This window comes from Prosopis cineraria, unplaced genomic scaffold (genome assembly GCF_029017545.1).
Source record: "Prosopis cineraria cultivar Desert tree isolate PC_DT_omini unplaced genomic scaffold, ASM2901754v1 PC8, whole genome shotgun sequence".
NCBI classification, from domain to species: Eukaryota; Viridiplantae; Streptophyta; class Magnoliopsida; order Fabales; family Fabaceae; genus Prosopis; species Prosopis cineraria.
This window is the reverse complement of record NW_026555339.1, coordinates 3,018,608-3,034,762: the sequence shown is the minus strand read 5'-3', so window position 1 is coordinate 3,034,762 and position 16,155 is coordinate 3,018,608. Positions and strand designations below refer to the sequence as shown.

The following is a 16,155-nucleotide window of genomic DNA, read 5'->3' as shown; positions in this document are numbered from 1 at the left end:
ATTTAATTTTATTTGAAAAAATATAAATGATAATGATTTTTTAACATCGTATGTAATTTGATATAATTTTAGTTAGAGAGATAAAAAAAAGAGGCTTTTAGACTTTTAGAGTTCACCCTATTTTTATTTCTTAAGTTGGAAAAAAAAAATGCTTGCTGGCCAAAAACACCTGACATGACTAGTTCATTTTGGGGCAGGGGGAATATATAGAAGGTGATCTGAAATGACATTCTTACCCTTCTCTTTGTGACGTGGCAGCTCGTCATTCGTAAGTAATTCTTCATCATCTGGCACTAAGCCATAGCAGATTACGAGATCGCCGTGGCTCGACTAGCAGCGGCAGCCAGTTTACCGCCTCCCGGCATAATAATAAAATTTCCACTTTCCACCCAGCACTGGTCGGCGAATCCTTTCCTGACGAAGCCTCCCTTGGTGTTCGACGGTGCTTTTCCTCACAAGTAGCATAATGGGGAGGCCGAAAGGTGAAGGAGGTAGAAGTAAGGCACGACCTTCAAGCAGCAGGTGAATTGCTTATGCTAATTTATACCAAAGTTTCCTTTTTGGAGCTTCTACAGCAACCTTCATCAAGTTCTCTTTAATTTTTTTTAATGGTTTTTGGGTGCTTTTCTTCCCGCAGTCTTGCGGCGTCGCTCTTGCCGTCGGGTTCCGGTGCTGCCATGGGATTCGGTGGTTATGTTGGTAGTTCACGGCTGGATTCTTCTCTATCAAGCGATGACTCAGTGCCAGTTGCAGTATGTCCTTTCTCGTCCTATGGCTTCTTTGGAATCTTTGAACTTGAGCGGCTTGAATTGAGCTACTACGTGATTATAATTAATTTGGGATCATTGATGTAATATTATAGTTTCGTATTTTCATTCTCGGGTACTCAGGATGTAGATAGTGAAATGGCAGTGCACTTGAAGAGACTAGCCAGGAAGGACCCTACCACGAAGGTATATGCATGACTTTCACTAATATTTGTCGGGGAAGAAAAATATCTATTCTTAATGCACCATTTTTCTGGTTCTTACTTGCTGCTTGATCTTAGTATGTACTAGGCAGCTCACTCTTGGGTACTAGCCAGCTCTGGTTTGTATACTCAAGTAAATACACTGTACAAGTTCTATTAATAGGCCAATTGAACTGTGTAATTACCTTCTTTATTGGAAATCATGGGATGATTGGAAGTGTTATAGTTTGTGACGTCTGAGTCATGTATGTTCTCTTAACGGAAATGATTCTTAGTCAAGGTTGGATGTCCAACTCTTTCGGAAAGTTGAGAAAACCATGTGTGATATGTGAAAGAAAGGGAAAGCAAATTTCTCAAATGCTCCATCTGTTTAAGAGCAAATCCAACTCATCTCAGCGAAGCACTTTTAGAATCTTTAGACTCTTTTCCAACCAAATGCACCAAATCACAATGATTTGCAATTTTATGGATTAAGGTTTTCTTACTTGTCTCTATTTTTAATCTTTTGTTGTGTTTTGAAGGCAATGCCTTATCCTTATTTGTTCTTGTCATTCATTCTTTGCTGATTAGAAGTTCTTCATTTTTTTAGTCCAAGAAAGAAAGAAAGCTAAGTAGTATCAGTATTGAGTATAATTTTTCTTTCAAGAGTTTTTTTTTTAATATTTACCCACTCAATATTTTTAATTTTCTGATTATTATTATTATTTTGAGTTAACAGCTTAAAGCACTGGCATCTTTATCCGATCTGCTTAAGCAAAAGTCTGCAAAGGACATTGTCCTAATTGTTCCCCAATGGGTACGCTTAAGCTAAAGAGAAAAACCTCCATGCCTTTCTATTGGTTGCCTCAAGCTTGGATTGTGAGTGTGATCAACTTGACTGTTTAATTGTTTCTTATGTAGGTGTTTGAGTATAAGAGGCTGCTGCTGGACTACAACAGGGAGGTTCGGCGAGCCACTCATGAAGCCATGACCAACATTGTTACTATTATTGGGTTTGGACTTCACTGATTAAAACTTATGCATGTTTTATGCCTTTCTAATGCATGACTTAAGCTATTTCAACAAATAAGACATTGTTCAGGAAAAATTTTGCTGCTATTTTTTTGGGAGCACTAATTTAGCAACTTGTCAAATTTAAAACGGTGAACAAAAGTTCTTCAAATAGATGTCTTAGCAACTTGGCCACAATCCCTATCGTATAATGCTTTCAAATAAATGAATAATGCCATTTTTAACTTTTGAGAGAACATTTATCTGTCTGATTCAACATATAAGTTGCTCGCTTCAAATAAATGAGAGCATTGTTTTGTAAACTGGTGCTGACTTCTTATGCTACCCTAACCATTTAAAAGGAGTTGCTTAATGGCTGTAATTTTCAATTTGACATATCACTTGCCAAACCAGCCTGCCCTGAACTGCATGCCAACTTTGTGGCATGTAGTTTTGATGTGTTATTTGCATATTTTAAGAACTTTTAGGAGTAAACTTAATTCACATATGAAGAGCATTAAAAGTTTTATGATTCATAAATTTGCTCTTTGCATGCTGTTATGCCTGTATGCATATTTATGGTTGATTCAACCCCTTTCAGGAGAGACTTAGCTCTGCATCTGAAGACCTTAATAGGACCTTGGTGGTTTTCTCAATTTGATCCTGTTCCTGAAGTTTCTCAGGCAGCCAAAAGGTCTTTTCAGGTTTGGTTTCTGTATATCTTTATCTAATATTTTTTTCCAGTTGTCAATTTTTGTCTTTTGGAATTAAAGTGTAAGCTCAAAAAAGAAAAAAGTATGTGCGTGCGTGCGTGTGAGAGAGAGAGAGAGAGAGAGAGAGTGATGCAACCCTCTATTCTAATAAGCTTTAAGCAAGCACAAACCAGAAAATACAATACAAATCGGGACTGAAAATTACTATTATTGAATAACAAAGTTGAATTGCAAGTGAAAGAACTGGAAATTACAGCGTACTGAAACAGAAACAGCATAAAATACGCTCCACCAAACAACAACCACAAAATATAAGTCACTCACAAACACACACCAAGCAGAAGATAAAATGATGAAGAAAGATGGCTTCCTCCACCTCTAACCTGGCATTTGAGAGGCCAGAACTCTCCTCACATCACACCCTTCCCTGTACACAAAAAAAACAGATTTAATGAGCCAAAAAGTGGTACTTTCCCCTACTAACACTACTTATGTTTTTGGCTACACCTAACCTAACTTGTCCTTTACCCTTTTAATCCTGTAGATAAAAGCCTTGGGATAAATCTCTCAACCACTGGTCTTTTAAGCCTTCTCTAAATCGCTTCCCTTCCGAAATTGTCTACCATAGGTCATAGGAAATGATATCCAAATCTTTAGGGAATCACCAGCTCTATCAGACAGTTTCGGTGCATGCTTCATGCAAAGGTTTTTGAGGAGGGTCTGTGTCTGTTGGAAAACAGCTGTCTTGATCGTTTACTTTAATTTCATGTGTAAGAGATCCATGGGTTGCCATAATTTTAATAATTTTAAAGTGGACAAATGTATGTGAAAGCCACCATAACTGTGGGGGACATTTTTCCATTTAGGAAAAGGCATGACGAGGATTGTGTTTTGTGATGACTGGATACTTTTCTGGTTTGTTTCTTCTAACCTATATTGTTGTTACACTTTATTCTCTAGTAAAATGAGAATTGCTATGCATTTCAAATAAAATTGGTACATTGATCCCACACAAAAGAATGTAAAATTGTAATTGTAACTATATGAATGTAAAGTGTACATGTACGTGGAAATGCATGCAAAAATTGTATTGTGGATATTGTTCTCACTTGCATGATAGATTAGTTATTGTGACATATAATCTCTGGGTGTGCCTGGACTAACTAGGTATATTCTCTGATAGAAGCTTTTATGGCTGCACTTGCATAACTTTTTTGCCTTCCATGTGCTACGCATGAATCATGTTTTAACCCCTCTGTTCATTTGTGGGTAACAGGCAGCCTTTCCAGCACAGGAAAAGAGATTAGATGCTTTGTTTCTATGTACAAAAGAGATCCTCATGTATCTGGAAGAAAATTTAAAGCTCACACCACAAAATTTGTCTGACAAAGCTGCAGCGTTGGATGAATTGGAAGAGATGTACCAGCAGGTATACCGTGATGAAAGAATTCCGTGCAACTGATGTTGATTTTTGTTCAACAGTGGGTAAAGTGTTTTATACAACACTATGTAACAAATTTCTCTCTAACTACTAACTGTCTAACTTCTATAACTGACTCCAACTAGCTTAATTTGTACTGAGTACTACCAGCATATACCCTTACATTTAAGGATCACCTTCAATGTACATGCGTGTCAATATTACTTCTAGTATATTGCTGGCTATGTAGTGTACTTTTATCATCTCAGGCAATTTATGTTTGGTGCCAAGCAATATTACTTCTAAGAGTTCCTCCCTTTTGTCCTTGTAGGTGATATCATCATCATTGTTAGCATTGGCTGCACTTTTTGATGTTTTAATTTGCCTGCAGCAAGAACAATCTGGTTTTGAGAACATATCTGCAGAACCCAAACATGCTTCAAAGGCAAGGGGAGCTGCAGTTTCTTTTGCTGAAAAGTTGCTGACAGATCAAAAATATTTTTTGGGCCTTTTGAAGTCCACTAGCCCTGCTATCCGGTCAGCTACTTATATTGTATTGAAAAGCATGATAAGCAATATACCCCAGGCTTTTAGTAATGAAAATCTGAAAACTCTTGCTGGAGCAATTCTTGGTGCTTTCAATGAGAAGGAGCCAACCAGTCATCCTTCAATGTGGGATGCCATATTACTTTTCTCTAAAAGATTTCCAGATGGCTGGACGTGTCTGAACATTCAGAAAAATGTACTTAATCCTTTTTGGCATTTTCTTAGGAATGGATGCTTTGGTTCTCAGCAGATCTCATATCCAGCTTTGGTTTTATTCTTAGACACATTGCCTCTTAAATCCATAGGAGGGGACAAATTTTTTTATGATTTTTTCAAGAACCTGTGGGCAGGAAGGAGAATTTCCTGGTCTGCAGATAGACTTGCATTTTTCCAGGCGTTCAAAGAATGTTTTATGTGGTCATTGAAAAATGCTTCAAGGTACACATTCTTTTTTTCCTTTTTAAATGCGGCTGTCTTTAATTGCAAAATTGAAGGATTGTCTTTATCCACTTACCCTGAACAGATAATATTAATAGAACCTCTGTCCTTTCTGTAACCCCACTAATCAGTTTCCATTTGTATCAGATATTGTGATGGAGCAGATTCTGTGAGCCAGTTCCAAGTCACTCTTGTTGAGAATGTCCTAATGAGGCTTTTATGGCAGGATTTTTTTACATCTTACAATTCCAAAGGTCATGAGAGAGTCTCAGGAAAAGTGGGAGATTCTATAGAGGACAATATTCCCCTTAACAAGAAAACAGTAAATATGCAGACTGCAAAGTATCCTATGTCTTATTTACAAGAGTTGGGGAAATGCATTGTTGAAGTTCTTATGGAAATTCGTACACTGGATCACAAACTTCTATATTCCATTCTTCTGGAATTTGAGGAGAATTGCATCAAAATACTCCAGCAAGAAGCTAGTAAAGAGTGTATTGGAGTAGTCATTTTGTTCATGTCATTGCTGGAGCAACATGCAGTGCTGAAAGGTGAAACATGGCCCTTAGTCTCTCTTGTGGGACCAATGTTGGCAAAGTCTTTCTCATTCATACAATCTTCAGTAAGTTGTTACTTTGCATGTGATAGTGTTTGTTATTTTGTCTCTTCTCTTGTTGAGTTTACTAATGATGTGTTAACAGTTTGGATATTTGTAGTACATTTGAAAACCGTTTTATCATTACTTAGTATATTAGGGATACGTTTTGATAGATTTGTCTTAGAAATTGCCTACGTGCTCATGTTAACTTCTTATTCACTGAACTTATTCGTGTTTCAATTGTGTATAGTGCTTTGTACCTATTTAGGTCTAATTTCGCTTTTAAACTATTTCAGCAAGGTCTTCTTAACAGTAAATATTTTTTAAATTTGGACTTTAGGTAGTAGTCACTGAGATGAAATCTTAATAACGTGCGAGTTATAAAATCATCAGTATTTTGCCCCATTCCGTCTTGGCCTTGAGGAACCAATATGTAGGATGTCAAGTCATATGGTGACTTACTGTTGTTTTTAATTTTTCCCTCCATAACCTGTGCAAGGAAATACCAATAAGGACCCCTAATGGGATCCATGATAGGTAGAGAGAAAGAAGGAAGAAAATTCTTCATTAAAATATGAAATTAAAATCTAACTCCATACCAGGAATATAGATGAAGGAAAATTTCTATTAGAATATGAGCAAGGATCTTAAACTCATACTACTAATAAAACCTAAGGAGAATTTCCCAAAATTATAATGAAAATCTATTCTCCCAATCTCTCTACTAGCTTCTACCTTATTTATAATATAAAAATAGATATTAAATAGTAATAAATAAATCAGAAAATAACTGACTAGATCTTAAGTGACATTGACTCAATAATAAACAAATCCTAATTGAGATATTTATAAATAATATCTCTTCATTATCTACTCCTTCCGGACCACATTAGATAGGTGTTATATATATTTTTTCAATTATACCCTTACTTTATTGAGTAATTTATGATGATGTTTTGAATAAGTCAAATATCATAATTATTACATTCAAAGGCACGATTGGAAAGATGTGAAATTTTTTAGAAAATCAAGATTTTAACCAACTTTTTTGAGAAATGTAAATTAGTTAACAGTAACTTATATTGTAGTCTAGAGGGAATATAACAGAAAATAAAATAACAACTCCTAAAACTATGCTAACGAACTGATCCACTACTTTATCCATTTTCACCCACAATCCCATAATATATGTTACTCTATCAACCCCACACAATGAGAAAAGTGGAGATAATAGGGAATCAAATCTTGGGCCCAAAATTTGGTGATAAAATGTTCAAGAATTTTGAGATTAAAAAGTTGAAGATTTTTCATTAGAAGATACTTGACATCGGTATTTATTTGATATGTAAGAAAAGGGCTAACAGATGCATTGGCTTTTGATATTGTTGAATTTACAAAATTGGATCTGTCTATTTCTAAAAGAAACAGTATTGTCTTTTTAATATTTCCTGTGATAGAATCACTTTTGCTGCTCAGACCTATAAGAGGAAATTTAGAAAGATGCATGAAAGAGGAAAGGCATTTTCAGAGGGTCAGAACATTGACCTTGCTTCTATTGTTAAGGAGAAAGAAATAAAAAGGAAGGGCTGCTTTAGAGTGGTTGTAGGCCTGACCTAGGAGGGGGTATTTTGGGAGACTGTGTGGGTTATTTTTTGGGGTTTATAGTGGAAGTTGAATCCTCTTAGCAGGTTATGTCTTTTGTATCATGAGTGTGGTAAGTAGAGACTGGCTCTCGAAACCTAGTGAGTGTGCTTGTGTATGAGTGTGACTGTGATTTGTCTTTGTTTTTGTGATTCTGTTTTGTAACCTGGGGAATAGGGTTTTGTATTGAATCAGTGAGGTCCCTTGTAACTCTGATTCAGTATTCATCTTATTAATAGCAAAACCTAAGGATTTCCCTCTATTTTACCTCTGCTGTCTTGTTATTTCTGCATTTAGTTTGTTAAACCAGCAGGGTTCCATCACCCTGACTCTCTGTATTCTTCATAACAGGACTCACCAGATACAGTGATACTTCTATCTGTTGCTATTTCAATATTTGGGCCGCAGAAGATGGTGCAAGAAATTTTCATTCAAAACAGAGAGCATTCTTTAAGTCAGCTTCTACATGATGGTGATAAAAAATTGGAGGCTGGGGACTTCATGGAAATCTTCAAGTATATTTTTGTTCCTTGGTGTCTGCAGAGAAATGATTGCTCAACCAGTGCTCGTCTTGATTTGTTGTTGACATTACTGGATGATGAGTATTTCTCAGAACAATGGTCTTTTATTGTTAATTATGCATCTAGCCAAAATTGTTCTGGATGCTCACCAGGGTTACTAGATGCTGATTGTGCAGCAATTTTGCAATGCTCCTACAAAAAGCAAGAGTTGAGATTACTAAGAGGAAGGTCAAAGAAGATTGCAGTAATAGACAAGGCACCGATACTGATCTTTGGCATCATGAGCGCCTGGAATCGGCTGCTATTGCTCTTTCCCATTCCCTTCCTCCTTTTAACAATGCTTACGTGCGGTTTTTGTGGTATGTCTATTTAAATTTATCAAAGACATAATGCAGTAAAACTTTCATTAAGAGCACAAAAAGGCCCTTTGTGGTTTTTTTTTTTTCCCTTCCCAAATACTAAGTTTCTTCAGTAGAATGAGCGAGGATGATGCTGACAAAAGGCCTTGTGTCTGACTAGGATCTCATAATATAAGCCTTTTTTATTTGGTGGATTAAAGACAGGAATGAAGTGTGGGGAGCATTGAATTGATTGAGTCCTTTGTTAGGTTGCCTCTTGATTGAGGCAGAAGAAAGGATCTGGGTAATTAGATTACACTACAATCTATTCCACAGTGGTAATTTTGGAGTAACTGTAGCCTTTTGGTAGTTTTCTTTTAGTGACTATCTGAATTGCTTTGCTTTTTATACATGAGTCAATTGAATGATAGGTAGAGGAAAGCGAGCATCTTCTGTTGTCTGGTGATTCATCTGAATGATGAGAAGTGTAGTTTGCATTTGTAGCTTGTAAAGGGAAGACTTCACCAATTTTTTGGCTTGCATCTACTTAGTGCTGTAAGGTTCAAAACAGGCATTATGATGCATATGGACATAAATCTAATCCTATTTGTTTTACCTGCAGCTCTGTTCTTGGTTGTTCAACAGATGGAAGCTCTACTTATTTTGTGTCCAGAAATGCATTGAAACTCATCTATGAGGAAATTTTCAGGAAGTTGCTCATTTTTATCCAGGGTTCTTCTTTCTCTTGGGTTCAGTATGTAGCTTCTGTGTTTAGAAGTGATGCAAAGATCAGAGCAGAGTTTGACAGTTCTGCCAACATCTTTGAGGTAGCTCAGTTTGCTCTTGAGGTACTTGATGGTAGCTTCCTTTGCTTGAGGGCACTTGACAGTGAAAGTGACCTAGTATCAAGAATTTTATCTGCAATTTTTGTCATTGATTGGGAGTGTAATTTAGGTAAAGCTCTGGATGGTTCTCTTGATGATGAAACAAGGAGAAAAATCAATGATAGGTTCACATTTGGTGAATCCGTGCATGCTTTCCGTCACAGAATAAATGGTCAATTTTGGAAAAATCTTTCCTTAGATATTCGTAGTAGATTGGAGACTATATTAATGCAGTCAGTAAGATCTGCAATATTCATTGAAGACAAACTTGTAAGTGACAAAATTACATCATTAAGCTGTACATGGGTGCTTGAAGGTCTTGAGTGTCTTTGCATTGATAGAAATGAGGAACAAAAGCTGCTATATCAGCTTCTGAGCAGGGATGAGACGTGGCCTATGTTCATTGTTCAAAATTTTGTCTTGACAAAGGTATTATTGAATTTGAATGTTTCCACAAAAAGCATAAAGTGAAAGTTTTTCTGCATGGTTCTGTTTGCTAAATAGAATATAATGACTTGATGGTATGGGTTATTGGTCTGTTTTTTTTTTTTTTAATTTATACATCAGTGTTGGGAATTTTGTATTGAAACAGTTTGCTGTTCTAGTTACTAGTCTGAACCAAAGCCTAATCTGTCCTGTTGATCATCATGTTTTTCTTGTCATTGATTGATCAATTAATTGATGCAGCACTGCTTCAAATTAACTTTGCAACAGTAATCTTCTGTTTCCTTCAATTATAGAATTCTAAACTCTGTTCCAACAGTGAAAAACACTATTTGGAATTTAGTTATTTTGCCTGCTTCATTCCAGTTCTTGTACTCTTAAAAGTTATTTTATTCTCAGAAATATTACTTTTGGCTTATCCAAGTCAAAGGTGTTGTATATAACAAAAAAATTAGGGAGAATTACATTGAAGTCCCACATAAAAAAATTAATTATTACAAGATCTATTGACAACTGAACTAAACTGCATTGACAATTGATTGTGTTGTCAATGTAATTTAGTTCAGTTGTCAATGAACCGTGCAGTAAACAATTTTCTTGTGTGGGATCTAGTTATAATTCTCCTAAAAACATTATGGCCAAGCTAATGTACAAATATTATATTGTTTCAGCACGTAATAGATGGTTAAATCTATGTAATGTACCAATGTAAATGAAAAATTGGAACAAATAAGAAGTATTAGTTATTCATCACAAACATATGCCAAATGCAGGTTTCAGGACACCAAAGGTTTGTCGCCTTAATTGACAAGTTAATCACAAAGATTGGGGTTGATAGAGTTTTTGCTGCATGTGCCATGTGCAATCCATCAGTAACTGAAAGAAGCGAAGAGGTCACATCTTGTGCTTGGCTTGTGGCTGAAATTTTGTGCACATGGAGATGGCCAGGAAGCAGTGCTGTGTCTTCTTTCTTTCCCACACTCAGTGCATATGTCAAGAGAGTTAATTCTTCTCAGGAGAGCCTGTTAGATGAGATATTAAGCATCTTGCTTGATGGTGCTCTTGTTTATGGAGGCAATGGCACTGAGAGTTTTATCAGTGTGTGGCCAGTTCCAAATGATGAAATTGAAGGTATTAAGGAACCATTTTTAAGAGCCCTTTTTTCGTTCCTGTCCACTTTGTTCAAAGAGAACATATGGGGCACAGGGAAGGCTATGAATTTTCTTGAACTACTTTTGAATAAGCTTTATATTGGTGAAGAAGTGAACACAAATTGTCTCAAGATTCTTCCTCTGCTCATAAGAATACTACTAGAATCATTGTGTGGGCATGTGGAGCCTGGTAGAGATGCTCATAACTTTTCTTTGGAAGAAAATTTTCTTCAGGATACTACAAAAGACTGGCTTGAGAGGACTCTAAGGCTCCCATCTTTAGTCACATGGCAAGCTGGAAAAGGTAAATTCCTATCTCTTTAGATCATGTGTCCAGCATAGACCAGACTATTATTGGAGGGATAGGAGTTGAGATGAGCATATTTTTGTGTGCACGAACCAACATGCATATTTTTTTTTTGTTATCTATGTATATTATTCCACATGCACAAGACACTAGTTTGCTTACATGCATTTTGAGTTGATTGTGTTGATTTGTAATAGTGCTAATGGTTCTGTCCATTGGGTGTAAACTTCTTCCTGTCCAGATATCGTGCTAATGAAGCTATTTCTGACTCCTGTAGGTATGGAAGATTGGCTTCAGCTAATTATTGCCTGTTATCCTTTCAGTGCAATAGAAGGTCTGCAAGCATTAAAACCAGGGAGAAGCATTGGCTCTGATGAAAGGAAACTTTTATATGAATTGTTCCAGAAGCAAAGGCGTGTTCCTGGTGGATCAGCAATTATCAATCAGCTTCCAGTGGTGCAGATGTTGCTATCAAAACTAATGCTTGTTTCAGTAGGTTATTGCTGGAAAGAATTTAGTTACGAAGATTGGGACTTTTTGTTGTCTAACCTGAGATCTTGGATTCAAGCAGTAGCTGTTATGATGGAGGATATAGCTGAAAATGTAAATGATGCTCTTGTTGATAGTGCATCTGGAAAGTTGGATGTATTGAATGATAAAATTGCACAAATTATTCTGATTACAGACCCGATGCCCATCAAAATTGCTGAAAATGCTCTTCTATCATTTTTGCTTTGCCACCAGCATTTTAAACTTAAACAAGATGAAGGGAAAGATAATTTTGATACGTTGAAATTTGAAAATTTGGATTCTGTCATGGATCGAGTTTCAGAGGGTATTCTTCGTATATTATTTTGTACTGGCATTTCTGAGTCTGTTGCAAATGCATGTTCCAAAGAAGCTGCTTTAATGGTAGCATCATCTCGGGTTGAATATAAGTTTTTCTGGGAATTGGTAGCTTGTGTTGTCGTCAATTCTTCATCACAGGCTAGAGATAGAGCGGTGAAATCAGTTGATTTTTGGGGATTAAGCAAAGGATCTGTTAGCTCTTTGTATTCTGTGCTTTTCTCTTCCAAACCAATTCCTTTGTTGCAGTTTGCTGCTTATTTTATTCTCTCAAATGAACCTGTTTTAAGCATGGCTATTGTTGAAGATAATGCTTCTAACTCAGACATCAATGCTTCTAGCGACCAGGACTCCAGACAGCTTGATATTTCATTGGAAGAAAAAGTCCACTTGAGAGAAGAAATATCTTGCATGGTTCAAGTGGAAGCTTATGAAGTTTTTGAAACTGAACTACTTGCACCACAAAGAGTAAGGATACTTTATATGTCATCAATGTTTTTCACATAACTGCGCTCAAGCAACTTTCTAAATCTTCAAGGCCTATTTACTTTGTGTTTCTACATCTTTAGCTGTAATCATCTGCTGATATGCCCACCCCCAATACACCTTGTCCAAAAAATTTTGCAGGCAAACCTCTTCCTTTCTTGGTCTTTGTTGATGTCACATCTATGGGCATTGCCTTCATCGTCATCTCTAAGGGAGCGACTGGTCCAATACGTACAAGATTATGCTACTCCCATTGTATTAGATTGCCTTTTTCAGCATATTCCTCTAGAACTTTTCATGGTACAAAGTCTGAAGCAGAAAGATGCAGAGCTCCCTGCTGGTCTAACAGAGGCTGCAAGTGCTGCAACCCGTGCAATCAGAACTGGTTCATTGTTGTTTTCTGTGGAATCTCTTTGGCCAATTGAATCAGTGAAATTTTCTTCACTTGCTGGAGCAATATATGGCTTGATGCTTTGTGTTCTTCCTGCTTATATCCGCGGCTGGTTCAGTGATTTACGTGATCGTAACACATCTTCTGTCATTGAATCCTTCACGAGAACTTACTGCAGCCCTCCTCTTATTGCAAATGAATTATCCCAGGTATGGAGTTCGTTGGCCAAAAAAGTGTGTGTGGGCACGCACTTGCGTGCATGCATGCGTGAAGATTATCTATGTGTAAGATTCCTTAGAGGAATCTTTAATGAGTTTGGCAAACATTTAACCTGAAAATTTTTATTTATTCATAGATCAAAAGGCTTTATCCCAACCAATATTTGTTGATATGAAAATAGAATTCGCAAGAAAGAGTAGAAGAAATTTATGTAAGTTTTGTAATTGAATGGTCTGATCACTTCAGTCATACCCAAGTTATGCCATAGGTAAAGGAAGGATAGTTCTGCAGAGCACTTGTTGAGTTGAGGAAATTCAATTCCAAACTGACAAATGAATTGCATTGTGATGTATGTAAAATAGTAACGAAATAGTTGACTATGGCCGGGACAAACTGGTGCCACAAGCTGCTTGACGATGGCTAACAGGCTGTGTTATTTGCAACGTTAGCACATTTGATGATGGTGATGACTGATGATGGTTAACAAGCTATGTGCTATTTGCAACATAGTACATTTGATGATGGCTAACAGGCTAATTTGATCCATGCTACAACAAATGTAACTCTAGTGGCCATAAAAAAGACCTACTAGTGGGTCTCCATGGCCTTGATAGACTATTTTATCACTTTTTGTTACGTTTGTTGTACAGTGATTCCTTTGTCATGGGGCATCGAATCTCCATCAAGCCTAGAAGGGCATGGTAGAACTATCCATAACATATATATTATCCTTTGCAGGTAGGCTAATAGCCTTGCAACTTTAACAATATCCTGACCAATAAATCTGAGAATGCCAGACTGTAATGCCATGATATTGCCGGATTGTTAAGGAGGGGAATGGAATTAATGGTAGAAACTTAAATGCCTGGCAATTTGTAATTTCCTATTGATGTGTTGTTTTTTTAATGTCTGTGCTTCATTTCATGCTTGGACAGTTGCTGAGAATAAATTACACCTAGTTACGGTGGAGTTGGGTCTGTATTAGCTGGTCAGCATGCATTTATCTATATATGGATGATTTAAGTTCTAATATATCCCTCTTTGCATGCAGATTAAGAAAAAAAAATTCAGCGATGAGAATTTCTCGGTTAGTGTGAGCAAATCAGCGAATGAGGTGGTTGCTACGTATACCAAGGATGAAACAGGAATGGATCTAGTCATCCGGCTTCCTTCATCTTACCCACTTAAGCCTGTAGATGTTGATTGCACCAGGAGCCTAGGGATAAGTGAGGTCAAGCAAAGGAAATGGTTGATGTCAATGATGTTATTTGTTCGAAATCAGGTAATTTGCTTTGAATTCTAGTCCAATTATTTGTGCGCGTGTCGTGTGTAAACATTTTACAGGAGGCTTCTGGTACCTGTGTGGGCAAATGTGGAGAATATTGCACCAACTTATGGTGAGAGGCAAAGATTTTAACTGCAAATAGCTCTTCTCTTGGCAGAAAATCATGCTTGTAGTGAATGACTACTGTTCAATTGATGCTGGGGCCTGTACATGAAGAGGATTGCAGTGAAGTTAAACTGATGCTTTTTCTGATTCTGCAGAATGGAGCTTTAGCGGAGGCTATAGGAATTTGGAAGCGCAACTTTGATAAAGAATTTGAAGGCGTTGAGGAGTGCCCTATCTGTTACAGTGTCATTCACACGACGAACCACTCCCTTCCACGACTTGCCTGCAAGACTTGCAAGCATAAATTTCATTCTGCCTGCCTTTACAAATGGTTTTCAACTTCTCATAAATCATCTTGTCCGCTGTGTCAGTCTCCGTTCTAAGGTCATACAAAAATTTATGAATTCAAACCGATATTGCCAATATTGCTTGCATTGTGGCGAATCTTGAACCCGCTGGAGCTGCCTTAGCAATTAGAACTGCTATTCAAGCTCCACGTTAGAGCTACCGGGGAGTTTTACGCTTTGAAAGCTTCAGAGAAAGCTGGTCGGAAGTTTTGTGGCGATGGTTTTGGTATGCTGTTTTGACGGCTGTATATTTTTTGAATACTCTGCATTTTGTTGAGAAGGCCTAGTTCTGACCCTAGGATGTTGACCGTACAAGATTTGATGTACGTCAGAGAATCTTTTCAGCCCATTGATAAGCAGTTTTGTAATTTTAGCTAGTATCAATCATTATATAATTTATAATTATGATTTCTCTAGAAAGCGAGTGACTTGTGAATGATAATTGGATTTGATATATTCTTTTTTGGGATAATCACATCCAAAGGTTACTCAAGGGTGTTTTCTGGAAACAATGATTAATAACAAGTTTTATTCAATAAACAAATTTATGGTCCCATTTGAACAATTTATTTTGTATTACTCTTTGTATAAATAAGTATTTTGAGTGGTTGTTGAATGTAATTTTTCTTTTATTTTTTTTTTTATCTTGGACTGTATTCTGTTTGTATTAATATTTTTAAATATTTATTTAATTAGTAACAATTAGTAACTGTAATTTGCCATGCTAGTTGAATCATACATAAAAACATTTAAGAAACAACCATGTAAAATACAAATCAAAAGTTTAGGATAAGCTTTGTCTTGACATTCTAATTAGTTTATGAGATACAATGCCTTGCAAGTTACAACGAAATATCTAAACTATTCTTCGTTTGGTACTCACTGATAGTTGTTAACGATTTTGCATTCAATATTTGAAAAGGATAAAGCTTGCATCGGAGCCCAGCCGTAATTGAAGAAACGTTACTGACTTTGACTGCTGGAAATTGACTTCTCCCCAGTACACATCAAGTATTACAAAACCAATTATTAACATAGAAAGTTGGAATGGGCATTGCGTGCATCGAAAGATTTTTCAAATGTTCAAATGCATCAGTCGCCACCTCAATCATAATGATATATTTTGGCACGCCAATCATAATCATATATTTTAGTGCAAATAAATAACTTCCCCACGGTCAATGTCCAAATGCTACATGCATTGAATACCCTAGCGTCGCTCCATTGGCTGCGCCTGACGGAAACAAAGAAGCCAATAGGAATATGAAAACTCATTGAAATTAGGGAAAGTGGCATTAAGGGCTTAAAAAAGTAAAAATTTTATAGATAAGATCTAATAGATTCTAAAATTATTCTGAGGACCTAAAGATCTCATTTGCAATTATGTTTTTTTGGTGAAATGATTAATTTGTCTCTTTCATAACCAGTTGCCAAATGAAAATTGCTGCTTCTTCCTCCGTCCTTCCTCCCTCATCCTTCTCTCTCTTCCTCTTTCAACACTAATACAATAATCAA

General features: G+C 36.6%; 1 protein-coding gene across 1 annotated transcript; it reads left to right on the top strand.

Moving 5' to 3' along the window:
* The first annotated feature begins 314 nt into the window (after positions 1–314).
* Positions 315–15,205, top strand: LOC129318762 (E3 ubiquitin-protein ligase listerin). The gene is given in 17 exon segments (XM_054963696.1): positions 315–522; positions 638–752; positions 891–953; positions 1,689–1,766; positions 1,871–1,962; positions 2,562–2,664; positions 3,950–4,102; positions 4,425–5,077; positions 5,225–5,699; positions 7,668–8,013; positions 8,016–8,196; positions 8,798–9,488; positions 10,277–10,958; positions 11,239–12,275; positions 12,435–12,893; positions 13,955–14,185; positions 14,449–15,205. Coding segments are annotated over 17 exon segments (5,643 nt in total). The 5' UTR covers positions 315–466; the 3' UTR covers positions 14,677–15,205.
* The last annotated feature ends 950 nt before the right edge of the window (positions 15,206–16,155 follow it).